Source organism: Zalophus californianus, chromosome 12 (assembly GCF_009762305.2).
Source record: "Zalophus californianus isolate mZalCal1 chromosome 12, mZalCal1.pri.v2, whole genome shotgun sequence".
In the NCBI taxonomy this organism is placed as follows: Eukaryota; Metazoa; Chordata; class Mammalia; order Carnivora; family Otariidae; genus Zalophus; species Zalophus californianus.
This window is the reverse complement of record NC_045606.1, coordinates 36,548,013-36,575,677: the sequence shown is the minus strand read 5'-3', so window position 1 is coordinate 36,575,677 and position 27,665 is coordinate 36,548,013. Positions and strand designations below refer to the sequence as shown.

The 27,665-nt window shown below is 39.7% G+C and overlaps 2 protein-coding genes across 5 annotated transcripts in view; one reads left to right on the top strand and one right to left on the bottom strand.

Annotated features, from left to right (window-relative positions):
• The window catches only part of GNGT1 (G protein subunit gamma transducin 1), a 301,365-nt gene that overhangs the window by 3,921 nt on the left and 269,779 nt on the right, over positions 1-27,665 (bottom strand). Inside the window, exons 1-3 of one of the 3 annotated variants that reach the window (XM_027573729.1) lie at positions 7,381-7,400; positions 6,693-6,796; positions 1,984-2,191 (exon numbers count right to left, since the gene is read on the bottom strand). In XM_027573729.1, coding sequence (XP_027429530.1) covers positions 2,063-2,191; positions 6,693-6,788 — 225 coding nt within the window. In that variant the 5' untranslated portion in view covers positions 6,789-6,796; positions 7,381-7,400 and the 3' untranslated portion in view covers positions 1,984-2,062. Of the gene's footprint in view, positions 1-1,922; positions 2,192-6,692; positions 6,800-6,886; positions 6,945-7,380; positions 7,401-27,665 lie in introns of those variants that run through there. The other 2 variants (XM_027573728.1, XM_027573730.1) reach the window with 2 other exon arrangements.
• Positions 19,469-23,941, top strand: TFPI2 (tissue factor pathway inhibitor 2). 2 transcript variants are annotated; one of them, XM_027573726.2, is made up of 5 exons: positions 19,469-19,761; positions 20,045-20,248; positions 21,178-21,357; positions 22,800-22,970; positions 23,325-23,941. In XM_027573726.2, exons 1-5 carry the CDS (start codon positions 19,674-19,676, stop codon positions 23,399-23,401), a joined length of 720 nt encoding a protein of 239 aa, XP_027429527.1. In that variant the 5' UTR covers positions 19,469-19,673; the 3' UTR covers positions 23,402-23,941. The 2 variants fall into 2 exon arrangements, with proteins under 2 accessions (XP_027429527.1, XP_027429528.1); XM_027573727.2 differs by having other exon boundaries at positions 19,568-19,761; positions 20,063-20,248.

Here is a 27,665-nt window from a genome sequence, read left to right as displayed (position 1 = left end):
ATTACTAAATGCCATAGCCAAGACTCTAATATTTTTTTAATCAGGGGAAAAAAGATAAAAGGAGTACATAATAAACACTAAACTGCACACAGAAATACCCTTGAGACAGACCACCATTAAACAAATAAACAAGTGAAGTGTATAGTATGCTAGATGGTGATGGGGGCTATGGAAGACAAGAGAGTGGAACAGGGAGATACGAAATGCTGAGGGGGTTGTTGGGGAGGAGTTTTGTAATTTTAAACGGGAAAAGAGTGTCTCCTGAGGAAAGATAAACTCCAATAGTTTATCCTGGAATCTCTTAATACCCAAAGCATATCTGATATGTGGTAGAGTGTGGTGTTAACCATTCAGCCAGAGATCCAGAGTCGGGACCTGAGAAACCTGCCAACTCATTTTTCTAAACCTGGATTTCCTCCATTTCAAAATGAAAGGGTTGATCGAGGGTCAGTAGATCTTTGTTGAGCATTTACTACGGTCAGAGTGGAAAGGACTGTGCCAGGAGCTAAACTTGGGACCTCCGTGAGATTCCCTTCCAGACCAAATAATAGACACTTCTTGTTTTTAAAAAGGATGCCAATCAATTAGCATTTCCTTGTATTCTGATCACTGACATATCCAAAAATAGCACTGTAATTGTGAGATAGCAAAAAAGGAAACACTAACAACAAAAACAGTTTCCAAGTTCCAAGAACAAAAACAGTTTTCAAGTAATGGTAATCAGCACTCATCATTTGTTACAGAATCAGAGGCAAAGGATCTCTTAGTCATTAGCACAAAGGTACTGAAATTTGGTTTATGTCAACTCAGTAAGATGCTAGGAGGAAACTGATTAGTAAGATGATGCACAAGATAGCTATTTTTCTATCATCTTGTTCTTACACTGCTACAGGAGAAAGGACTGTACTAGTGAGAGTCTTCTTAGGGATGGGATGGAATAGCATGGATCTCAAAGGATTCTGGATATTTGTCCAGTTTCTTTCTCAGTAACAATACTAGTTAACACTTACTGGGTGTTGTTACTATGTGCCAGGCAGTATGCAAAGTACCATAATCACCCTAGTGTAATATATAACTCCGCATGAAAAAGGGGATAGGACCATTATTATTCCTATCCTACAGGAGAAAAAACTGAGATTTTACAAAGAGTAAGTAATTTATCCAGAGTCAGTTAGGCGCTAACATGCCAGAGCCAGAACTCTCTGGCTTCTTATAACCTTTCGTCTGGTGCTGGTTAAATCCACTGTGCTCCATGACCACAGACTGCCTCTTAATCCAATTGGTATTCCGGTAAAAAGTTATATCATCGGTAACAAGTAAAAATGGTAAGAATGTAGGAAGAGGTTATGTTAAAACCATCACTGCTGACTGGGGGTTGAGAGAGCAGGGGAAACAGAAAACAAAACATCCACAATGAAAATCTTCAGAGCACACATCCTGTCATGATAGGACTTCCATGAATCAAAAGAATAGAGTTCCTTATTCTATAAAGGAAGAGAAAGGTTGGAAAAAATATAAGGCTAACCATGAAATTTCTTACTGGAATATTAGTAGTGTTGAAAGAGAAGTTAAGAAACATAAAACATTATATGCTAGCAACCAGAATAATACAGACTCGTTCATAAAACATAGTAGTGTTTTTTGTTTTTTGTTTTTTTTGAGAGAGAGTGTGAATGGGAAGGGGGAGAAGGAGAGAGAGAAACCCAAGCAGGTTTCATGCCCAGAATGGAGCCCAATGTGGGGCTCAATCTCACGACCCTGAGATCACAACCTGAGCCAAAATCAAGAGTCAGACGCTTAACTGACTGAGCCATCCAGCTGCCCCCTAGTAGTCATTGTTAAAGAAAGGGGTCAATCAATATTTATTGTCACTTATGTGTGCTAAACCCTGTGCTAAATACTTTAAGAAAAATATAGAGTTATGCATTATCACATCCCAACTTTTATTAAAAGTTTATATTTATAAATCAAAAGGTTACGTACATGCGTAATAGTATTGTTATAGATGACCAAAAATTAGTACTGTCATTAAAGCTCAAGCTATTCCATGGCATTTTTTTTCTTATGAAATCACACAGCCTCCTTTGAGCTCCTTGAAGGGATTTTTGTCCTCTGGGATACCCTTTACTAGTGGATCTTCCCCAGATCTTTCTTCCACATAATCCCTTACTTCTTCACAACATTTGGAGACCTTAAAGGAAAGGAGAAAGAAAGGACACATTTGGTTAATACAGAATACTGCAGAATCCAAGAATGTATTATAATTTCTGTGTTCTTTTTAATGTGGTTCTGCTTTCCACCAGTGCATATGTCTTTTCTAGAAGAGAAGAAGAAATAGCTGCTCTTTTTCCTGTCTTCCTGGATATCTTCAGGCAAAGGAGAACTATCTGGCCACACTCCAGCTAAGGGTTCTCAGGAGACACTGCCTCTAGCTTCTCTAAGGGAGATCAGAACAGGGATCAGAAAATAGCTGGCCACAGAGGTCAACAGTGTCACCAGAGTAAACATTGATTAAATCTTTTTCCTCATTCCAGAAATGTGACCTGTAAAGGTGGAAGGAATGAATAATTTTTAAATTCCAGGCTTATCACCACTCCTGAATTCTCAGAAGTATCACATATAATTTTATTTTAAACTCATTGACAATGATTGATCATGACAGTGCACTAGAAGGTGAGCTCCAACGGGCCAAGGGCCTTTGGCTGACTTGTTCACATGTATCCCAGGCATCTAGAACAGAGACTGCATTTAGTTGGTGCTCAGTAAACAAGTATTTGTTGAACTAAATCATTATTTTTGTTTATGAGCTTGCTCTTCACTAATCTGCACCATTATAGTAATGACTTCATGAAAAATCAGGCTTTAGTATTTTAATGGACTCAGACAGAGCTTAAATGGTCCATGTACCACTTAACACACCTTTTAGAATGAGTCAATGTTCTATAACATATATAAATATAAACGTGTGTGTATACACGTGCATATACACACAAGCTCAAATTATTCATTTCTTTTAACGTTCAACTTGTTTCCTTTTCACTTAATCTACTATTCATGACATTAACATAAAACTACTTCATTTCTGGCAGTCCAGTAGGTGGCCATTCCATTAGCTATCTAACGAATTTACTGTGTTTTTTAAATACAATATTTATATCATTTTTGTATGCAAATTTCCAGCAACATTAAACATAAGACTTAAGATTACTTTATAACTCTGCAAATTCATTATCTACATAATAGGAAACATCATTTCGAACTGGGGCAAGGCATTGGTCAGGTGGCTCCTTCATATGATGATACTCGTAGTTTATACACAATTCTGAAACATGGAGTAATTTAGATAGACATTTTTCCCTTTTCAAAATTCAAAATTAAGATTTAGGTTCACTTTTTTCCCCACTCCTCCAAACACCAGCTATTTTGGCCCCAACTGGGTATCAGAAATGGGTTACTATTTAACTGCTGTCCTAAATTCTAGGGTCCGTGAAGGGTTGGTTTTGACAACGTCTATCTAGGTTCTGAGGCTATAAGGAGCAATAAATTACCTAAAATCCTATGTGAGTGTGTGTGTTCAAAAATTACTTCAGTGAGGCTTATTTTAAGTATATATAGTTTAATATAGGATTAAATGGCATGGTGGAGAGCATGGACCCTGGATTCAGGCCACCCCAGTTTTGAATTTTGGCTCTACCCACTTCCCTACTGTATTTATTGTTAGTTCAGAGAGTTCACCTAAGGTTTAGTTACGTTATCTATGAAAAGGAAGAGGAACGATGGTTGCATTAAGTGCCGAGCATACAACGAATGCTCAGTCAAATGGCGGCTATTTTTGGCCATTACTACGAAGATTATCTTTAGTCTTTGCCTATTGCCTTGACATTCAGTCACTGCAAATCGGTCAGCTTTAAAAAACTGGCTGGAAAGAGTTGTGTCTTCTGACAATAGTAGTGCCTTGATAGCGAAATAGGTTGAAGCATATTATGAACCAGTCTGATTCACAGACATCAAATAATAATTTAAAATAAAATAATTATATTTATATTTATATAATTATTTAATTTTATTATAATTATATTATAATAAACATAGTAGAAAGCACTTGCTATGTCCTAGGTATTTGTTCTCAGAGCTTTGGATATATTACCCCTTTTATGCCTCCCAGCTGCCCGCTGAATTAGATGTTGTTACTATTCCCATTTTACAGAAGATATCTCAGCTGAGTGTTCCACAGGGAGAAAGTTGTGGAGCCAGAATCTGAACCAGGGTTAGGGTTCAAGTGTCTACCCACCATTCTATAAGGACGCTATGCCATCCTGTGTCAGAACTATAGGTTCAGGACCTAAAATTTTCGTGTGTGTGTGCGCGCCCATGCGCGCGGTGTATGGTTTTGGCAGTCTGGTATTAAATTAGTTTGACTTCCAAAAACAAGGAGATTCTGAGTAGCAGGGAAAAGAAACCCCCAAACCTGATAGATGGTGATGTATGTGATGTTTGCCCCAAATAAAAACTCCCAGGTGAGCATGCCACAAATGAATAATAAACATGAATACAATCAAACTGCCTTCAAAACAAAACATCCTAAGTAAATAAATAATGAAACAGCATTTGGATGCTTCAAGTCAAGAAGAAAAAATAACTTTATTTACCCCAAAAGTTTATTTTTCCCAAATTATAAAGATTTTAACCGTTTTGTTATATGTTCCAAGCTTTTTGTGCTGTTTTTATATTTAATTTCATTTTTACAGCAAAATATGTTTTGCCTGTATGGAAAGGGCACCAGGGAAGTTTGAGACAATTGTAAATGTAAAAGTAGCCAAAATTCCAATTTTTTATTGGGAATAAGAGTCTTTTTTTTTTAAGATTTTATTTATTTATTTGACAGAGAGAGATACAGCAAGAGAGGGAACACAAGCAGGGGGAGTGGGAGAGGGAGAAGCAGACTCCCCACAGAGCAGGGAGCCTGATGCAGGGCTCGATTCCAGGACCCTGGGATGGAGCCTGATGCAGGGCTCGATTCCAGGACCCTGGGATCATGACCTGAGCTGAAGGCAGACACTTAACACCTGAGCTACCCAGTGCCCCAGCAATAAGAGTCTTGAAGATACAAACTCCTTTTCTGCTTTGGCTTGATAAAATGAGTTTTGGAAAAAATATAAAATATATTCTTAACACTCGTGGAGGAGTTTTTGTTCTACTTACTTTCCTAAAATGAAGAGATCTAAAATACATATCTACCTTTTCCAAGCTTCAGTTACTGTTTGTTTGGAGGAAAGTTTTATTCCTTTGCCATTCCTCTCCTTTTAATGACAGAGAACTCTTGGTAACCATTTCCAAATCTGTTCGATGTTTTTAGGAGGAATGAGTGAATTCCTGTGCTTGAACTCATTTTTGTGTGCAAAGAAGGAATAGAATGTACTCATTCATTACTAGCCATGACAGTGCTGGAGGAAATGAGGTCTTGGCTAAAAGTATTTAAACATCAAAGTATCGCATTAAATAAAGAGAAGCTTATCAATTTAGAAAAGCAAAAGCAAAATGCCTATACACATTGCTTCATTTTACTGCTTAGCTAAAATACAGTCTCTGTCTCATATTCTTCATTTCCTTTCTCTCTCTCTTTCTTTTTTAAAACAACTCTGAAAATGGAAAAACATTTTTAGTTTAGTGGTCATACAAAAAAAAAAAAAAAAGGCTAAGGGCTGGATTTGGGCCATGGAGAATAGTTTGCCAAACCTTTGATTTAGAGTCTAAATCAAGAGATAACTATGATTATTAATTTTCTTAATCTCTGATGAATTTTTGCCTGAACAATTCATTTTTAACTACATTGAGCCTTTCCAGTGAATGCTGTGGGGACGGACAAATCATTTTCCCTCTACTCTTTTAGGTTCTTGGTTGAGACACCCCTGTTAATAAAAAAGGCAGATTAACAGGAGAAAAACACACAGAAATTTAATAGCACATACACCTCCTTTATACATGGGAGAGACCCAGGAAAACCAAGTAACTCCCTGAAATGGCCCAAGACACCCCCTTAAATACCAGCTCCAGCTGAAGACAAAAGATGTTGGGGGGTGGGGGAGGAAAGGCCAGTTATGGGAGGTTTTCAAGAAAAGCAGTCTTAAAAGCTCAAAAGCCCCCTTAAATCAAGCGCATTTAAGTCCTTGCCTTCTCTACTAATAAGGGTTTTAGAGTTATCCTTCTCTTCCTGGTATAGAGAGGGAGACACATTTATAAATGTGCCTCCTCTTATAACTGTAAATATCTCTTATAAAAGGGCAACTTTTACTTGGTTTCCAGATATTCTCCACTATCTGCTGTTTCTTAAAAATAACCAGCCTAGTGGTGCCTGGGTGGCTCAGTCGTTGGGCGTCTGCCTTCGGCTCAGGTCATGATCCCAGGGTCCTGGGATCGAGCCCCGCATCGGGCTCCCTGCTCAGCGGGAAGCCTGCTTCTCCCTCTCCCACTCCCCCTAATTAAGTTCCCTCTCTAGCTATGTCTCTCTCTCAAATAAATAAATAAAATCTTAAAAAAAAATAAAATAACCAGCCTAAAATAATACCTATGTCAAGGAGGTATATTTTGTTTGGGGTGGCACACTCTGCTCCCCTGCAACAGTTCCTGACCAACCTGGTAGTCCTACCATATCTATAGTTTAAAATATAATTTAAAAAAGAGCAGCAGTTTACCAGCATTCTTTCCAGGGTCACTTCTTTCTTGAGCTGGTCAACTTCCATTTTCAATTTGTCTTTTTCTGTCAAGTCTTCAATATTGATCACTGGCATCTTTTGTCCTGCTGAAAAAAAAGACAGTTCATACACCCAAATTGCTGCACATGCTTCAGGTCAATATTATCCAATCCTTCCCTCAGCTCTTAACTTACTAAGTGAACTGTTTCTTTGTTTTAGCTTTCTATGATAACTGATTTCTTATGAATGCTCTCTGAACAATTCCAGCACCACACACCAGCCCTGCAATTTTAAAGCTTCTTTATAATCTTCACTAATATGATTAAACCAAGCATTTGACTCTAACCACCTGCTAGTAGGTTTGTGGGGATGTGGGGAGAGGTCAGTTTAGTCAGCATATAGTCTTAAATATCCAAAGCCTCCCCTTTTCCGTTTTTTTTGGGGGGGGGGCATGGTGTAAAAGGTTGGGTTTCCAACCCCCATCTCTAACACAAGAACCCTCCATCATATGATATGTGCCATTTAAGTTAGTTTGAGGTCATTCTGAGGACTGCCCATTAATCCCCTAAATCGCTAGAGTATTTAATCTGGTATTAACAGAGAACTATACAAAAACTGTTACTATAAGTTCCTTATAAATATAATAGGTTGACATATGAGCCAATAGAATGGAAATACAGCAAACAACCTCATTAATCAGAAATAAACTAGCATATTACTTAGAATGTGTCTCCAAACAATACCAGGAAGTTCCGTGTAATTGTCACAATGGATTGGAAAGCAATGATGACCAAATGTAGCAGGTTAAAGGTGACATAGTGGGTATACTGATGGACCTCATAAAAGAAGGATCTTCTGCACTCTCAGCAATCTCTTCTCCTTAATTAGATCAATGGGCAATGGGGGAAGATGTTTCAGTAGCTGGTGGTACCCATATGCAATTGTCTGGGAAAATATTTCATTGTAGCCAAGTGGCATCACACTTAAAATCTCTCCTTTTTTGGTTTTCTCCTCTTCTCCTTTGTCTCCCTGGTCCAATTTTTATAATGACATATTTTTATGAAAGTAAACATATTTAGGTCACATGCTATTTCAGGGAACAACATTGCATATTTACATAAAAATACTCTGCTAATAACTTATCAGCAATTAACTTATTTCCTTGTATGATATAGTGTTATCATTCCCAAAACCTTTGAGGAAATATTGTTTCCCTTCTCAATCTTATAATAGACTCTTCTTCTCTGGGAAATAGACATTTTAACATATTTTTAGGGGTAAATGCCTAAATATGCCAGCACAGATACAGAAAAGAACACTCTATGAGTACCCAAAGTCAATGTTTCCTGTACTTTTTTATTTTTGCTTTTCTGTTCTTACCTTAAGAAACAAGATGACAACAAAAAGCTTGTTCCTTCTTGTGTAATTATTGTTTGGTATTCGAGAGCCCATGCGCAAGTTCATTCTCCCCTTCCTTCTCACTGCCTTCAGAGACTATCTGTAACCATTCACAAGCATATCTACCTCTGTTGATCATTTTTAGCTGTTGATATTATCCTTTGCACATTTCTTCTCCATCTTGGAAAACTAATTCCACTTGGCAATGGCTCTAACACTTCAGTGTGTATAAGAACTGCTTTAGGAACTTGTTAAAATATGAGCACAATCTAAGAGGTTTTGATTTGGAATAGGGCTTAGGGAGGGAAAAATGAAGGGGGGGGACTCAGAGGGGGGAGATGAACCATGAGAGACTATGGACTCCGAGAAACAAACTGAGGGTTCTGGGGGGCGGGGATGGGTGAGCCTGGTGATGGGTATTAAAGAGGGCACGTACTGCATGGAGCACTGGGTGTTAAATGCAAACAATAAATCATGGAACACTACATCAAAAACTAATGATGTAATGTATGGTGATTAAAATAACATAATAAAACAAAATTTAAAAAAGAAAAAAAAAGAATTTCATTTTCTCTGTTTCAGAGAATCCCTACCATGTTATTGCCAATGAAATGATCACTCTTTGGCTCTTGCTAGGGGTGTGGCCCTCACCAAGTTACTTAACTTCTGTGCCTCAGTTTACTAGGAAATCGGAGCAATGTGATTAGCTACACTGTAGATTTCTTGAGAGGAATCAAGATTGTACAATGGTATGTGGCATGAAACAAGTGCTCAGTACATGTTAGCTGGAGTGCCCACTTATTCTGCACCTCTAGACTTTCAAACTGTGCTGTCTTACATGGCATTTTCTGTTAGGTGGCTTTATAAGTGCTCTTAAGGGATATCATGTGGACCTGAGCTGGCTCCTTTAATATCATGCATAGCAGATGCTGTTGGTGCCCTTCCTAGACCCCTTTTCCAGGGTGGGGTGTTCATTTCCCCAGCAGGTGCACGTGTTCATCGCCAAGGGCAAGCCTTCTGCATAGCTTTGTTCTTGGCTGATGGGAACCACTTCAACTGGTGATGTCTGGGAGATTATGCCTGCAATTGGCCCCTATGGGTGACCTGTAGCACAGGGCTGGCTGAAGTGGGGTTCTAAAAGCTCAGACCAGGTGCCTGTGGGCTGAAAAACCTTGTAATTGAGAACCTTCCAGAGCTCCCCATGGGGTCAGGATAAGCTAGACATCTGAAACTACACCTTTGCTTACCTTCTGCTTCATCTTGCTTTCTACCTTCCTTCAGAGATTTCTCGTGAGAGCTCATCCTTGATAAATCACTTGGACAAGGATCCTTGTTAGGCACTGATTCTAACAAATCTAAGACACAATGGGTTATAAGGACCTTTATAAGAGCATCTATATCTTTCATAACTTTTATGTCCTTATTCCTGCCTATCGTTCAATATATGAAAGAGAATCATGGAGTGTAGATAAAGTCACTTGCAACCTATGTCATAAATATTCACCTAGCAAATAGGAAGAAGTGCAATGTACCTAACTTTAATTTATTAACAAATGATCTCCAAGCTCTAAAATTTAATAGTATTTTAAGTACAACACATTTCATTTGGTGGAGGTGAATCTTAGAAGATGAGACAATGCTTGCCGAACTTGATGTCACGGGACTTGTATGACAAAATTCAAAGAGTGAGGATCAAAGCTCTAACCTCCCTCAAAGACAGCCAGACACACAGAGAAGGGCAGTGTATATTGTCTGCATGGAGCCCCAAGGCTCAGAGTTGCACTGAAAGTTTAAATGAATTCAGGTATGGCATAATCTAATCATCCTTAATCCCATTTTACAGATGAAATAAAGGTGGACCCAAATCATAAAATGGGTGGCAACAGAGCTGGGGCTATAACACAGGTGTTTGGCTTTTTGGTCTGGGGTGTTTTCAACTCCAGAACGCTTCTCTCTGTTACCCTTTCCAAATTAGTGGAAAAGAATAGATTTGTTTTGTCATACTTTAGAATTACATTGAAAGAAGGCACAGAATTGGGAAAACAAAAGGCACTAAGCCATTCTGTCATATTTCCCGCCATACCTGGGCAGCTCAAAGCTTCCAAGTTGAGCCACCTCTCTGCAGGAAGTTCTAAGAGGGGCTAGGTCATATTACTGGCACTATTACCAAGCATCCTTACCCCGCTGCCACCAGAATATAAAAGGGGAGGACTGAAGACGGAGACCAACAAGCTAAGGCAGCATTTACAGCTAACTCGGGGCGGGGGGACATACCCCTCGAAGTAGAAGATATTTGCCCTTTTACTCCTTCTTCCATCTTGCACTACTCTCAGGGGCGGTAAGGTCCAATATAGCAAAGAGAAGAGGACCGGGAGAAAGTACCTCAGAGTTGAACCCCATTCAGAGAGCAGTGGTTCTCTGTGGGGGGAAATACTGCCCCCTCCAGGGCCTTTTGAAAACATGTCAGGTTGTTTATGGTTTTCAGGGGTTTTGTGGGTGTGAGTAAGGGACGTAGGGAAGATAGAACTATGTAGAGTAGCTTAAGTGTCTCCCTAATATCTTCCATTAGCTTTCTGGCTAATCTATTCTAGAATTAAAGTGGGCTAGTATAAAGTTCAAAAGCTACCTGCTTTCTGTTTGTTTCTACACATTGTAGGTAAGTATATGTTGAAGTAAGGCAACTTGACAAAATATTTAACTTATAAGGGCTATATTAGTGGAAATTATGAAAACTATTTTTAGAAGTCCCCTGTTTTATACAGTGGATCAATCGCACATTCTTTGAAATAGAAATGTTGCTAACACACTTTAAATACTTTGATTTATAAACATTCCATTTGACACATTTTTTTCAGTAACAAATCCACTATATTATGTACAATAAATTTGCAATCATATGGCTATAAATTTTCTTATCTTGTACTATTCTTTTTCATCCTGACATTATACCTAGGACTATAAAAATAGCTAACATTTTATTCATTCATTCAACAAATATTTACTGAATGCTATTATATGCCAGACACTATTCTAGATGCTTGAGGGTAGAGCAGAGAATAATACAGAAAATGTTGCCCATGAGGAACATACATTCTAATGAGGGAGAAAGACAATAAGCAAGATAAAATGTACCGTATATTATATGGTGATAAGTGCTAGGGGAGGTATAATAAGTAATTTGTTTATTCCACAGACACTTATAAGATCCTATTTTCCATAAGTCTTGCTCTTAGCACTGGGAAACAATGGTGACTACAACAGGTAAGTTCCTGCTGTCACAGAGCTTACATAATTGTGAGAGGATCAGACAAGTGAAACAAAAATGAATAAACATAGTGATTTCAACTGATAAATGCTATAGTTTATGATAAGGAGTGACTAGGATGTGAAGCAACATCATCTAGACTGATTAGAGGTAGTGCCAGTGGGACCAAGACTGTCAAGAAGGAGACAGTGAAGGTCAGGAGATGAGCATTTCATGCAAGGAGAAGGGTTAAGCAGAGGGAAGAGTGCATGCAAAGGACCAGAAGTGGGAACAGATTTGTTGTACAAGGAGAACAGAAAACACAGTTTAACGAGTACAGTAAGAAAGAGGGAGAGTGATGGGGTGAAGTCAGTCAGGGAGAGAGCAGCCAAGTCACATAGAGTCACCCAGAGGAATGGTGAGGAATAAAGTCAGGAGCTAATAACGGGTTTTGATTTTGAGAAGTGAGGTGTTCTGACATGGTCTGATGTGTTAAAAACACTCTGCTAGGGCGCCTGGGTGGCTCAGTTGGTTGGGCCACTGCCTTCAGCTCAGGTCATGATCCTGGAGTCCCGGGATCGAGTCCCGCGTCGGGCTCCCTGCTCAGCAGGGAGTCTGCTTCTCCCTCTGACCCTCTTCCCTCTCGTGCTCTCTATCTCTCACTCTCTCTCTCTCAAATAAATAAATAAAATCCTAAAAAAAAAAACACTCTGCTGTGTGGGGTTGAAGGGGAACAAAAGTGGAAACTGGGATTTTATGTAAGAACCTAACATAATAGTCTTTTAAGAACAGAGAGATTTGAACAATATTGGTGGCCATGGATATAGAGAAATGTGGCAGATTAAAAATGTGATTTGGAGGTAGAATTGACAGGACTATTGATGGGTTGAGTGATGAAGAGATGGGAGATGTCAAGAGTGATTCCACAGTTTTGGGCTTGAAAAGTCTAATTAGAAGTGTCATTGACAGAAAGAAGGAATATTGGGATATATGACCAAGACTTCAGTTTAAGACATATAATATTTGAGATGTGTATTAGATATCCAAGTAGAGATACTTAGTAGATACAAGTGTTTGGAATTCAGAGGTGAGGTCAAGACTATTACACAAATGTGTGTGTGTGTGTGTGTGTGTGTGTGTGTCTACTTGAAATCACATAAGAAGAAAGTACAGTTAGAAAAGAGTTCTCAAGGTTGAGCTTTGAGTCACCCCACCTTTAATGGGCAGGCAGAGGAGGACAGATTGAGAAGGAATAGTCAACTAAGTAGGAGGAAACCAGAAGAATGCGGTAAAGTAAAAACTAGAAGAAAAGCATTTCAAGGATGAGGAAGAATTTGAAATTGTTAAATACTGCTGAGATGGAAAAATGTGGTCCTTGGTGACCTCTGCGGCAGCTGCTTTGGGTGTCATATGAATTGAGAGGTCCAGTGCGACGTGGCAACATGATTGAGGTGCTCTTGACGGAAGCACTTCCTATTCTTCCTCTTCCCAATGTGGAAGTTGAATTGGAGTGCAATGGGGGAGGGGGGAAGGGGAGATGAAGAAGTGGAGGCAGATAACATTTCTGGTAAGTTTTGCTGGGAAAGGGAACAATGAAATAAGGCTCTAAGAGGAAAGGGATAGAAAGTCAAATATGAACTTTAAGTTCGGGATGGAAAAAAAAAAAAATCAGAGATAGAGCACTCCAAATGGCAACTATTGAAAGAACCGATGTTGCAGAGGAGAGAAGTCCTCAAGAAGGCAAGAGGTGAAAGGATCCAGAGCAGGAGCTACCGGGTTGGGTGTCTGGTTGGACCAGGGCATGACTTCGATTGTAAGGGAGGGGAAGAGAGTGCCGGAGATCCCGTGGGCTAGTAGGAACAGCTCACACTTCTCTGGCTCATTCGGTACACCTAGTCCACGCCAGCGCAGTCAACTCTTTTCCAATACAGACATTTTAGTTTGACTCAGTTTGTTTCCTTGGCTAATAGTCAAGAGAGGGAAAAAAATAGTGAAATGGTAAGAGTCTTAGGAGAGGTACTGCTCTTTCAAACTGCAACTATGGCCTCCCCCTGCCCCCAAATGGTAGGTTGTCCCTTCCGTGTGACTTAAGATACAAAAGCTTTGCTACATAAAACTAGAACAAACGAACATATGGAGGGTTTACGACAGACACATAAGTAATGTATAACATGTGATTTGGGCTAGGGTATAAAAGTGACAATATTTTTGTAAGAAAGAGTGTCTTTATACTTGAAAGGTCAAGGTCCATTACTTTCTGCTAAATATAACCCTGAAAGTAAGGATTTAGTGATTAACTCTCTCAGTCCTTTAATCTGATTATTAACTTCGGCAGATGTTTCTCTTAGAGCATTATAGCAACGTATTTAAATTGTAGTGATCTGTTTGTTCTTAATTATAAACTTTATGTTTGAGTGAGAAGTCTGTAATCTAGCTGTCCAGGTACTGAACTAAGATCATGAGCACGTGTTACATATAATAAGCCTGACTTCGGGCCCCACTAATGTGTAAGAAAAAGAAGCTTGTACAGTGAGTGAGACCAGCGCATCAGGATTCAGACAGCCTGAGCTAACTGTGTAGCTTTGACCAAGTCACATATTCACCTAAAGTTTCAGTGCTCATCTGCAGAGTGGGGAGAATAAAGTATCACCCTCAGTGGTTATTGTGGGAGATGTAATGAGTTAATGTACACAAAGTACAATGTAGACTCTTAATCAACGTCATATTCATTATTATAGTTATTGCTATTCCCACATGATATACAGACATTAGGGGCAATTTTCTCTGTCTTTCCCCCCTTCCTGACATGCCACTCTCTGGTGGATTGGTAGCCCAGGCTAAAATTCTGGGCAGGTGGTAAGGCCATACTGTGCCAGAAACATCTTGGATAAAATAGTCCAAACTCTGTCCCAACCTTCTGGGTGCCCTACAGAGGTAAGTATGTGGCAATCTGAGTAAGAGGAAATATGGTCTGCCTCTTAAGTAGGCATGACTGTTGAGTGAACCTACATCTAGGTAGAAGAGAAAGGGGGTTTCTGAGATTCTGCCTTCCTGCAGAAGGCAATGCTTTGCTAGAATCACAACACCTTAAAAAAAAAAAAAACAAAAAAACACGACCAAAGCAACCAGCTGTTGAAGGAGTGAGTCTCTGTGTCCCATAGGCATAAAAGATATAATGTTAGATCTGTTTGTGTAGATTGGCTTTTGTTTAGAACTGAGCGCTTTCTAAAATTTTATTTCCTCCTCTATGATCCCATAAAACCTGGTACATATCTTTAATATTGTACTAAAAACACTATATTGCAATTGGGTTATGTGATGTTCATCTGTCTACTCTATTGTGCCATGAGATCCTTACATGTTATTTGTCTTTGTATTCCAAACGCCTAGCCCCAGGTTTGGCACATATTAAATAGTAATTCTGCTTATTTTAAAAATATATGGACGAAAAAATGACCACGGTAAGAGACACATTAAATACCCCATTATATCATTCCCCCTAAGGAGAATAATAATAATAATAAAATTAGGCATAGAGAATGTCTCATCGTGTTACGTGGCTCCGCCTTATTATACAATGCTCACAGATGCACTCTGTTTCCGACAGAGGGCGCACTAGAGCAAACATTTCCTAGGTGACCCAACTCACTTGAAAAACACCTTGTCGGTGAAGGAGTTGCCTAAACTTGAACAAAATCCTCGTGATCCCTAATCTCTCAGAAGAGATGAACTGCCTTTCTTATCAAATGTGTAAAGTTCTTGGTCGTGCCAGCTGGACTCACTTCAGATTTTATTTTGGCTTAAGCTAACAGGCAGTGAGAATTTTGTTTATTGGTGAGTTATCAATGTTAACTCGGTAAGTGACTATGTTATATAATATATATCCCCAAATTACTGGGGATCAATTCTCCTCATTCATTTATGAGCTAAACATGCCACCTCCCTCTAAGGTGTCTGACAGAGAAGACGACCATCTGCCTCAATCCTCCCCTTAAATTCACGATCACTGTCCAAGCATGTGGGGCTCTCAGAAGATAGAACATCATACCCAGACTTGGAAATTCTAGGAGCTAATTCTAGGAAATTCCAAATCAACTTCATATCTTTTTTTTTTTAAGATTTTTATTTATTTATGAGAGAGAGAGAGAGACAGGGGCAGGCAGAGGGAGAAGCAGGCTCCTTGCTCAGCAAGGAGCCTGACGTGGAACTCGATCCCAGGACCCCGGGATCATGACCTGGGCCGAAGGCAGACGCTTAACCGACTGAGCCACCCAGGCGTCCCCCCCCCTTTTTTTTTTTTTTTTACAGGGCCGGGAGTGGGATGGTGAGAAAGAACAGAAGCACGGATCTGACACATGCACAGGTGTTCCTGAAATCACTGTAGCCTCTGTGTGTTTTCATTCTGGTATTTACTGTTCTGCTCTAAGGTCTCGGTACAGTAGAAAGAGTCCAGGTATGGGAATGTTGGGAAGAATACAAGGCTGAATATCAAGAACCTCGGTCCTAGTCTCAGCTCTGCCAACAACTAAGGTAAGTAAACATGACCAGGTCTCAATGTATAATTCTGTAAAATGAAAATAGTGGAATAGACGATATCTATAGTTCCTTCAACACTCAAATTATGAGAACTCCATGCCTTATTTCACAGAACTCCAAACTATTTTGAACCTCAATTTTTAGCCACAGCCACTAAAGCTATTACTTGGTGTAACAATGACAAATCAATCTGGATGACTGTTCTTTGCAGTTCCCTCCAGCCTTGCACTTCCTGTTGACTTTGGATAAAGGAATTCTTTTCCTTTGCTATGTGGTAACCTTTTGGCCTAGATACTGGTTTAAGGATACAGAAGTACTGTGACATCCCTATGGAGGCTGGTTGCAGTGGTCACATGGCTCCTTCCACATGGTCCTAAGGATAAATTCAGTAATTTAAAGTAGTCCCAGAAAATTTAGATTCCCCTTACATTGGAAGATATCCTTTTCATGGATATAAAAATACTCAAGTGGTTTGCCATTAAGAGGTGTAATTTCCTTCCTGATAACTTGGCCTGGTCATTTCAAACTTCTAACTGTCCCCACTTGTTGAATTCTGCTTCCCTGTCACAGGGGTGTTAAAGATGCACCCTATTTGGCATAGAATAAAGGAAGGAAGTTAACATTTCTGGAGTACCTCTGAACATGAATTTTGCCCTGTGTCCGCAGACTCTATACCACAGAGGGGTGAAAAGCCTGATTTTGGCCGTTTCCCCACTCTCCTTCCCCTCCAGGTGTTCCAGAGCATCCTGAGTCCTTAGCAGGACTAAGGACTCTGCTGTGGCTGAAAGAACCCTAAGCTCATTTCCCCAGAAAAAACCATCATGAAGTTACATCTGACTGTGTGACAGCTTCCTAGGCAGAGAGGTGGCCTCTGAGCTCAGCCAAAGAGGAGCGTTGGTGAGAGCAATGTCGCAGGCTCCAGTCCTACAAGGCCAGTTCACGGTGCTGTTTCCTGACTGTGGCTGACACTCCATCTTCAAGTTTTGTGCAAAGGCTCTCAATGGGAATCAAAACATGGATAATCAGGCTGGAGTCTATGTCTGTGTGTAAGCCGCTGAAGCCCAACCCTTTGAGTGCTTAGGTGCTTGGCCTTTAATCCTCATAACACCCATGTAAAGTACAGTCATTATATCCATTTTACAGATAAAGAAACTGAGGCTCAGAGAGCTTATGTGACTCTCCAAAGGAGCAAGGAATACAATTCATTTTCCCATTGCATCATGCAATTTCCCAAAATTGCCTGCCCTAATTCAAAAGATTCCTCTTTTTTGGGGCGCCTGGGTGGCTCAGTCGTTAAGCGTCTGCCTTTGGCTCAGGTCATGATCCCAGGGTCCTGGGATCGAGCCCCGCATTGGGCTCCCTGCTCAGCGAGGGGCTCTTCCACTCCCCCTGCTTGTGTTCCCTCTCTCGCTATGTCTCTCTCTGTCAACTAATTAAAATCTTAAAACAAACAAAAGATTCCTCTTTTTATATGAAGCAAAAGATGATCAAAAAGTACCAGCACCTGAGAACAAAGAACAAAAGTGACAATAGTCAATGCTGAGTGACAAGTTTGAATCAGTCCTTGAATTTATTTTAGTCCATATGGGAGATATATTTAATCATATTCAGAAGAATGAAAATCATATTCAGAAGAATGAAAATTTGAAGTTGAAGTAACTTTTCTCCTGAAAGTGATACTGGCTGTTTGGTGAAACTTCCCTCCCCTATTAATGTTTGGGAGGGGCTCATGTGATTCTTCCATGAATGCGTCTTTCCAAAACTAGCTGGCTAGTTCAGTGGTTGGCATGCTAGAGCCAGTTCAGTCTGGCTCTGGCGAACCGATTGTACCTACCTATTTCCAATTCCGGTAGCTTGAAATTGGCCATAATGGGAGTACTTACAACACGGAAACCAGTAAACTATACAAATCAGCATACCCCCTCTTATCCTCCCCCCCTTCGTGAGAGCTGGTTATTAAACATTTGTCCTTACATCTTGGACTGTTAATCATAGATACCTGGTAATCTGACAGCATCAGTAACACTGAATATTTCCAGGACAGGCTAGTTTTCTTAGGAATAGGATTCTATGGCATGACATCAGGATAACTGAAAACTGGCACAAGGGATAGAGTGTGCAAAATGTCCCAGACTTTTTTTTTTAAAGATTTTATTTATTTATTTGATAGAGAGAGACACAGAGAGAGAGGGAACACTAGCAGAAGGAGTGGGAGAGGGAGAAGCAGGCTTCCCGCCGAGCAGGGAGCCTGATGTGGGACTCGAGCCCAGGACTCTGAGACCATGACCTGAGCCGAAGGCAGATGCTTAACGACTGAGCCACCCAGGCGCCCCAAAATGTCCCAGACTATTAACTCACTGTGAGCATAGGGTTTCTCAGAAACTTTGAAGGGAACTCCTGTAAACTCCTTCCAGATCCTCAGGAGAAGCCAGGAATAATTATTCTCTTGAGAATACAACAAGAGGAAAATCCAACAAGAGGAAAAACGGGGGGAAGACACAGTCATCAAGAGAATTCATTAAAATGTTTGCCAAAAACAGCTTCAATATTTCATGTGAAATCCAAGCATAAATAATTTGCTTTGTATAAAGAAAAAGTCAGACTCAGGCTAAGATGTCAGAGGAACAGTGAACGTTAATGCACTGACAATTAGGAAACGTGCAGGAAGGGATTGATCTGGAATCCCCTACGGCCACCTTTCTATGGACTTTCATGTTCCAGCTCAAACAAACAGAGCCACAAATACTTACACATAGCTGATGGGGGCGGGGAAGTATAAAACGGTATGATCATTTTGGAAAAGTGGCAGTTTTTAACATGATATTTTACCCAAGAGTAATAAAAGCTGCATGTATGCACAAAGCAGCTTTATTCATAACAGTCTCACACTAGAAACAACATAAATGTCCAGGAACAGGACATTTGTAGTACCTTCATACATTGGAAGAATGGACTCAGCATTTAAAAGAAATGAACTATGCAATAATATCGTGTGTCTTTAAAACAGGAGTGGAGCAAAAGAAGTACAAACAATACACACTTTATGATTCCATTTGCATGAGATTCAAGAAAGGGCAAAACCAATCTCCCGTGATAAGAAGTGGTTGCCCCTACCTGGGATTGGAAGGATTGACTGGGAAAGGGTATGAGAGAACGTTCTGGGGTGCTGCAAGTGTTCTAATTCTTGATTGGAATGGTGCTGCACACTTAAGATACACTATGAGCCTTTTATTAAATTAAATCTCGACTGAAATATGTACGTATGTATAAATGTAAATAAATACACACACTTAAATTTCTAATCTAATAAAGGAATCTATGCAAAGAGCCAGGCTCCCCTCAGTCCCCTGAATTTCACACTTTGTCTCTGCCCTTCAAATACTTGGACTTCTGCTTTCATAATGAAGTGATGCTGCAAGTTGGAACCTTGTGCAATCACCCCCAGGTCATTTCCCTCTAGCTTGCCGACTTCCCATCGCTGTCACAATGCCGCATCTAGTCACTCTGGCCAAGATAGGAGAAAGTTTGGGAGGCAGGTTCAACCTGGTGGGGAATTCCTCTCCCCCGCACACTTTCCAACACAGGGCTGCGGCGGGTCACAGCCTGTGGGGCATGAATCAGCCTCCGGGGCTTTGCACAGGCACGCTCCGCCCCGTCCGGGGTCGGGAGGACACTCACCCTACATAAAGCAGGCACCCACCACATCGGCACCCAGGCTGCCTGGAGGCTGGACTCCGTGCACCCTCTTCCCGCCGGCACATTCAAGGAACGCCTCGCCCCGAGGGCCACTCAAACCGGACAGCATGGACTCTACTTGCCTCCTCAGGCTGTTGCTTCTGCCGTTGCTCCTGATCGGGACCGCGCTGGGCAACGGTGCTCAGGAGGCGCCAGGTATTGGCGGGTCCGGGACCCCCTCTTTGCGCCGGGCTTCCGCCCCACGGTAGGCAGCGTGGGCGCTGAGGCTGTGGGGTCCCCTGCACCCGCTCTCTCCGCCCCGCTTGCCCCGGGCCCCTGTTGCACAGGGCACGTCTAGGAGCCGCGGGAAGGGACACTCGTGCCGAAGTTTGTACTTTCTCTCTGGGCAAACCCCCCTGGGCTGGGAAACGGAGGGACAGAAGTCCCTGGGAAGCCTCTACCTTCCCGGAGACGTGGCGGACCTCATTCCCCCTCTCAGGCTCCCCTGCTCCTCCAGAAGGAAACAAGGCAGACATCTGCCTCCTGTCCCCCGACGTGGGGCCGTGCCGGGCCCGGATCCCCAGTTACTACTACGACAGGTACACGCAGAGCTGCCGCATGTTCTTCTACGGGGGCTGCCTGGGCAACGCCAACAATTTCGAAACTTTGGAGGACTGCAATGAAGCTTGCTGGAGGATAGAGAGTAAGTGGCCGAGCTCAAGCTCAGAATTCTTGCGCGGCTCCTTACACAGAAGGGCTGCTAGTAACTTAATTTCCCAGATCCCATTTTCCGCAGTAAGTTGTAGCCTGCATTTTCTCAAACATTAAGTAAGGCTAACTTATACATTGGCTAACAAATTTCTCTCCTAAGTGGCATTTATCATAATTCAGTGTCCGCGCAGACTCAGAGCAAGAGTTCACCGTAGGGCATAATGATGCAGGAGTATGATGTATTATTGGGTGCCACATAGGTACTTCTCTTTATCACTAGTTCTAAACCTATGGTTTTTATGCCTCCTCGAGAGCACCGTTTCCTCGTGTCAATTACCTATCAATCTGAAATACTTTCAGCGGATTTTATTGTTAAAGTGTGATTTAGCTAACTAACTTTTCCTTTTGTCCCCTGACACCTAAACTTGTTTTGGGTTAGTACAGGGATATAGGAGAGATTCATGATCCTGGTTTCTATTTCATTTTAATCATATTTATTGTATTTATGAAGGCCAGTAACAAAACATGGGACTTTGCCATTCAAGGAACTAAGCCAAGGAAAACTGTGTATGTATTCCTGTGAATAAGTTTGATTAACTTCATATGTAGAAAAATCAGAACACCCTGAGAGAAGAAAGAGAATTTCCACTGAATTTGCCTGACTCAGGTCTGGAGCCACTATTTAAAAAAAAAAAAAAAAAAAAAAAAAAAAAAGAGCTGAATAACTGGATTAAGGAAAAGTCTTTTGGGGATTTACTATCCTAGTACTAAATGTGATACTGTTTTCTCCTTAGTTGTTTCTGAAAATACAGTAAAGTTTTGAAGTAATACTAAGTATTACTTACTAAAAGTAAGTAATACTAAATAATACTAAGAAAGCTAATTTTTGACTAGCATTGTTTTATGCCCTCCTTTTCCTAGAAGTTCCCAAAATTTGCAGGTTGGAAGTCAGTGAGGGGCAGTGTGGAGCGCGCACAGGAGAGTATTTCTTCAATCTAAGTTCCATGACATGTGAAAAATTCGTATCTGGCGGGTGTCACAGCAATAAGAACAGGTTCCCGGACAAGGATACTTGTATGGGCTTCTGTGCACCAAAGAAAAGTAAATACTATTTTTATGGGGTTTCTATTTCATTTCTTTAAGATGTTAGGGTGAAAAGATAAATGATTCGATGTATAATTAACATGCCTTGTGTTCTGATGATTTCACATATAGTAGGGTATCAGTCCTACTATGTATATGTGCCCTGTGAGAGAGTATTATTATTTCCCCATTTACATATGAGAGTACAGGCTACCGGAAGTTAATGACTTGCCAAGTTCTCAGGGCTAGGAAGTTTTTGCTTCCTGTTCTGGATTGTTTCTTTAGAACTATTCCTCATTTACTTAATTTACACATAAAAATTACAGTATTCTGGGGGTGCCTGGGTGGCTCAGTCGGTTAAGCATCCAACTCTTGATTTAGGCTCAGGTCATGATCTCAGGGTCCTGGGATTGAGCCCTAAGGTGGGCTCCATGCCCAGCGTGGAGATGATCTCTCTCCGTCTCCCTCTGCCCCCTCCATCCCCTCTTGCTCTCTCTCTCTCTCTCTCTCTCTCTCTCTCTCTCTCTCTCTCTCTCTCTCTCTCTCGACTAAATAAAACCTTTAAAATAAATCACAGTATTCTGAATGCCATGACCTCAGGGTTGTAAGGAATCACTTGTGTATAGGAGATAGTGGAATATATACAGACCTCAGATGGTGAATCTTGATAATTGCTGTCTAAAGTTTTCAGCTAGATTTCTGCATCCTTTAGTAACTGCAAACTGCAGGACAAAGACCTCTCTACCCTTCCTTTTTCTGCTCTGATTTCTTATCTACATCCCCACCCCCTCAGTCCCTGAAATGATGGCTTACTTGGGCAATACTATTGTAGAGAGAAACAGTACAGGCATTTTCCCTAGGCATAGCGGAGACACACATACACAAAGATATATAAACTTAACAAACAAGGAAAACTTGCTTTGGCCGAGATCTGAGGAAGCTCTATAGCTACACTGTGTGCAAAATCTCGTGTTAATGAGAAGATGGTTGTTGCTTGTGTTTCCTTAAATTTTTTGTGTAAAGGTAAATGTTCCAGTGGCTACTTGGGAATTACATAAATGGATTCTCGATTAATGATGGAAGGACAGCTGATAAAAACATTTAAAATAAACATACCAACACAAGAACGTTTACTAAAGCATGTCAACCCTTGAAACCCAGCCGATTTCTACCTGACCATATCTGTTTCTTGGGTTTAATTTCTTAACACATTCAAATGATACAAGGACATAGCTTCAGAAGAAATTCTCTCCACTTTATAAAAACTTTACAATTAACAAACTAGAGCATGTAAGCTTTCTTGAAAATCGAGACACACTTTTTAAATGGTTTAGTATGATATTTTGAGTTCAGAATGAAGCTTCAGTGGGATTAGATTTTCTTCAGTTACTTCAGTAATCATCATAGTTTATTAATTTTGGTATTATTGCATTTCTAATTTTGTCTTCCTTTTCATCAAGTTCCGTCATATTGTCACAGTCCAAAAGATGGGGGACTATGCTCTGCTAATGTGACTCGCTATTATTTTAATCCAAGACACAAAGCCTGTGAGACCTTCACCTATACTGGTTGTGGAGGGAATGACAATAACTTTGTTAACATGGAGGACTGCACACATGCTTGTATAAAAGGTAGATTCTTTTTTTCTTATTCAATTTTTAAACTAATTTTATAAATAATTCGTAAGTAAAATTATATTTTATATATCCATTTTCCTAATAGCATATTGCCATTTCTAGACCACTTCTACATAAATAGCACTTTAGTACTGATCAATTTTGTTAAATGCTGCTCCAACAGACCACAGCCGTATCCTTGCGTTTTAAAGGTAGAAAGTTATTAACTTGAGTGGATAGTGAGTAAAACTGACTTTATAATCATTAAAAATAGTTGAGGTGAGTGTGTAAGCATATTGGAAATGTTGACTTAAAGTGAGTCTATGGACTGGAGACATATGATATTTATTTTTATTTTGTTGACTTTAGCGGTGAGGAAGCAAAAGAATAAGAAGATGCCAAAGATTGTCTTTGCTCATAGAAGGGTGAAAACTTGGAAGAAGTAATTTTAACCTTTTTCCCTATATGTCATCTCGTGGAGCTATTGCCTCTATGGTTATATCTGAAGAATAATATGGTGATATGGGGAAATGAATCATGAATGATTTACACACGAGTTTTTATTGCTACAGGTTACTTTTTTGTGTATTTTTACACATAACTAGCCGCTATTCAAATGTGAATCTATTATTTTTAATTTACTGTTCACATATATTTTAATGTAATTGAATTCTTGCTGTGCATAAGATATAAAAGCAAATATGATTCACCCAGTTCTTGGAGTTGTTCTTCTTGATTTCAGAAGGTGATAGTAACTGAGAAGCATAAGACAATATAGTCATGTTCTCTTAACACATATGATCATAAAAAGGACCAGCAAATACATTTTATTTTGCATTTAAAAGCTGGATTATATTTTAGGTCCAAGGAAACAAACTGGCAGATTTACCAACACTTTAGAAAATATTACAAGTGCTGTTATGTAGACATGACTAACTTCTTTATCTACTGTGTCATTTAGAAGATAATAAAATAGCTTTTTTGAATAAGAAGTTAGTAAATTTATTAAAATCAGAAATGCTTTCTTCGGAGGATAAAATTCTCTCTCTCTCTTCATCTACCTTTCCACCCATCCATCCTCACTCACATGTATATATTTGTTTATACATATAGATCTTACATTACTTCCAAAGATATTTAGATTGGAAACTACTAAAATTGTTAAAATTTTTGAACTGTTCAAGGCATTCACTTAAATTACAGACCATGAATTTAGTAATTTAAATTCTACTAGTGAATTATTCTTGATAAATATGATCATTCCAGTTAAAGTTTTTTTTCTCTGTAATAAAAATATTTTTAAAAATTCCTACAGTTCCACGGCAAGATCAATATATTTAAAATATGCCCCCAATCTAGCAAAATTGTAAGTGCATTTGCCCTTCACTTGAGCAATCCCTCTTTTAAAAAATCTATCCCAGGGGCACCTCGGTGGCTCAGTCAGGCATCTGCCTTCGGCACAGGTCATGGTCCCAGGGTCCTGGCATCGAGCCCTACACGGGGAGTCTGCTTCTCCCTCTCCCTCTGCCTGCCACTCCCCCTGCTTGTGCTCTCTCTCGCTCAAATAAAAAATAAATAAAATCTTAAAAAAAAAAATCTATCCCAAAGGTAATGTGACAAAAACACAAAATGGTATATTCCTGAGGACATTCATTGATGTATTATTTGGAACAATCAAAAACTGGAAACAAACCAGATAATCATCAGTAGGGGATTGAAGAAATGGATGAAAAATGAGCAAAATATCTCTATATGGATATCATCTGCTCCTCAGAATACATTTTAAAAAAGGGTCTAGAACAACATGAAGAAATACACACATCACAGAGGACATAAAGATACTAAAAATAGTTACTTAGAGCAGGAAGAAGGAAATAGGATGGGACAGGCATGCAGATAAAATTTACGTGAATATACCTTATTATATACTTGTGATCTTAGACCATATAAACATTTTGCATAATAAGAAAGCAAAATTAAAAAGAATAGAAAGCATTCCTTCCACAATTGGAAACAAACCAAAACAACTGAACCCAAATGAATATCAGATAACTGCCTAACTACAGAGAGAATACGTAATTATTTCTGGTGACTTTCAAAGGCAGTATTTTGACTATCTTTTAAGGGATATAATCTGAGGATCAAATAAATTGTGAAGAAATCGGAAAATACACTTAGTAGCCTTATTAGTAATATTGATATTGTTATTTTGAACGTACACAGAATGCTATATTATACTATATATTCTGTAAGAAAATATAAGAATTTATTTCTTTAGAAGTCAAGATTTTCAGTGTTAAGAGTAAAATATGAAATTAAGAAATTAATCTTTAACTTTTAAATTGGAATATAAATATTAGCATGAAATCAAAATTTATCTTCTCTTTGGGGAAAAAAAAAGTATTTTCCACTCTCTCACTGAAAAGTCCTTGAAGCAATGACAATCCGGTAAGTACACCTCCCATTCAGATTGTGGTCTCTAACTATGATTTCTCATTAAGAGGAACCAGGTCTCTTAGGAAAAATCACTGAATCCAGGTCTGAGACAGGAAATATATAAGATAAACCTGGGCCATCTTATTCCAGAGAGCAAGGAAGCTATTTGAATCATGTCACAAAAACAGGAGAGTAACATTAAGGGCCTTTCAGTGATCTAAAATGAGGCAAGATGGGGCGCCTGGGTGGCTCAGTCGTTAAGCGTCTGCCTTCGGCTCGGGTCATGGACCCAGGGTCCTGGGATCGAGCCCCGCATCGGGCTCCCTGCTCGGCGGGAAGCCTGCCTCTCCCTCTCCCGCTCCCCCTGCTTGTGTTCCTGCTCTCGCTGTCTCTCTCTCTCAAAAAATAAATCGTAAAAAAAATAAATAAATAAAATGAGGCACTATGAACATCAAAACAAATACTGACTACAATATATATAAATATATAAAAATGACTACAAAACGAGTTAATAATCACACACACATATACAGCTCCTTGGTCACTTTTGGAGGTCGCTAGGGCACTCCCTCATTACTTTGAAAAATGATAAATTAACAGAAAGAATAAAGCATTTATCCTTTTTTGCTTATCCTTAAAATTATACCAGGAAACTAACTAATATATGGAAGTTATTCACAGAAGAATCTCACCTACCACACGCACTAAAATGTTAAAAGATAGTTCTAATGAAAAGTATACATCTGGGTAATGATCATCTGTGGATGCTAAAACCATGGCATGAAAGGTTGATGGAGAAATTAGGCTTACATCTCTGAATCCATGGATAATTTTAACATTAATAAAAATGTGCCAACAGACATTATTTGCTTCTTGATATGATGATGCAATAAGTAATGCACAACTCCTCCTCATGAAGGAATCTTGCAGAAAGGAAAAAAAAAAATTGAACCTGAAGTTAATCAAACCTCTAGATCTCACTATCATATTGCCAGATCATGAGGCAATATTGGGGAGAAAGGCACAATTTACAACAAACCAGGGAAGGTCAATCGGCCAAATCCATAATGTTGGACACTCTGTAGGACAGATACATTAGGTTCTCCAAGAAACCAATGACATTTTTAAAAGGAGTGGGAGGAGTGCTTTTATAGCTTCTATATGGGATGTAACCAAAAAGCAGCCTATCATTAAAAGGTTTTGGGTTAAGTAAGGCCTGTATTTGGACTACTTTTGGGGGTTTTTAGAATGATTACAACAGAAGGATCTTATGTGCTCTGGGATTGTCCAGTGAGTGAGACAGAGCCTTTGGGAATTCTGGGGATTCATGGTGCTACCGGGAAGCTTGATTTGGTATTTGCTCCCTTTAACTCCCCTGCAGCCAAAGACCTCAGGAGATTGCTCAGCCTACATTCAGCCTAAGCTGTACCTGTCCGTTCAGGTTGGGTAGGAACTAGAGCCTCTGGAAAACAATTTTCTAATACCCCAAACATCTGCCATTTTATTTTAATGAGGAAATATATAAAGCTGTCGTAGGTCATCCTGCAGTCTAAGGGAAATTCCTTCTTGCCCCAATCAGCCTGAAGACAAGTCACTGCTGTGGTTTTACCAGACAGACTGATTAAAAGGAATGTCTCATTGCGGGACACAAAATGATACAAAAAAGAATGGGCTGGCTTTTAATAAAATAGTCTTTAAAAAAAAAAAAATTACTCTGGACCACCGCTCATTCCTCCTCTGTGCACACACATTGTCCCCTGTTGAACCACAGAAACTGCAATGGAGCCTTTAAGATTGCCTGTATCACAGCATCTCTAAGTATACATGCTATCTCTGCTGACAGCCTTGTAGACATTTAGCTGACGATATTATTCAGTAAGAGAGTGTCCTCTGGAGTGTCTGTCCTTAATTATTATAGAGGCTGTACAAGCTTATCTTTATAGGCTTCATGTTTCCAGTAAAATATAGGTCTTGTGATAAAAATAAGCAAAGGTAGAAAAGTACAGCTTGTAGTTTTAAGATATTCTTTGTCTAGATATTCTGTTATAAGTCTAGAATAGAGGCAAGCAAATGTGGGAATTGGATTCATCCCAAATTATTTCTCCCTTCACTCAGTATTCCATTGGTCACCAAGTGTATGTGTTCAACTCTACGCTAATGCTGCTGTCTTATTCCAGGAAAATTAATACATTCTCCCAAGTTGCCTTCTTGCCCGTCTGCTCCCTATCCAGTCATCCACACTGATGCCAGAGTAATCTTTCTGGGGGAAAAAAA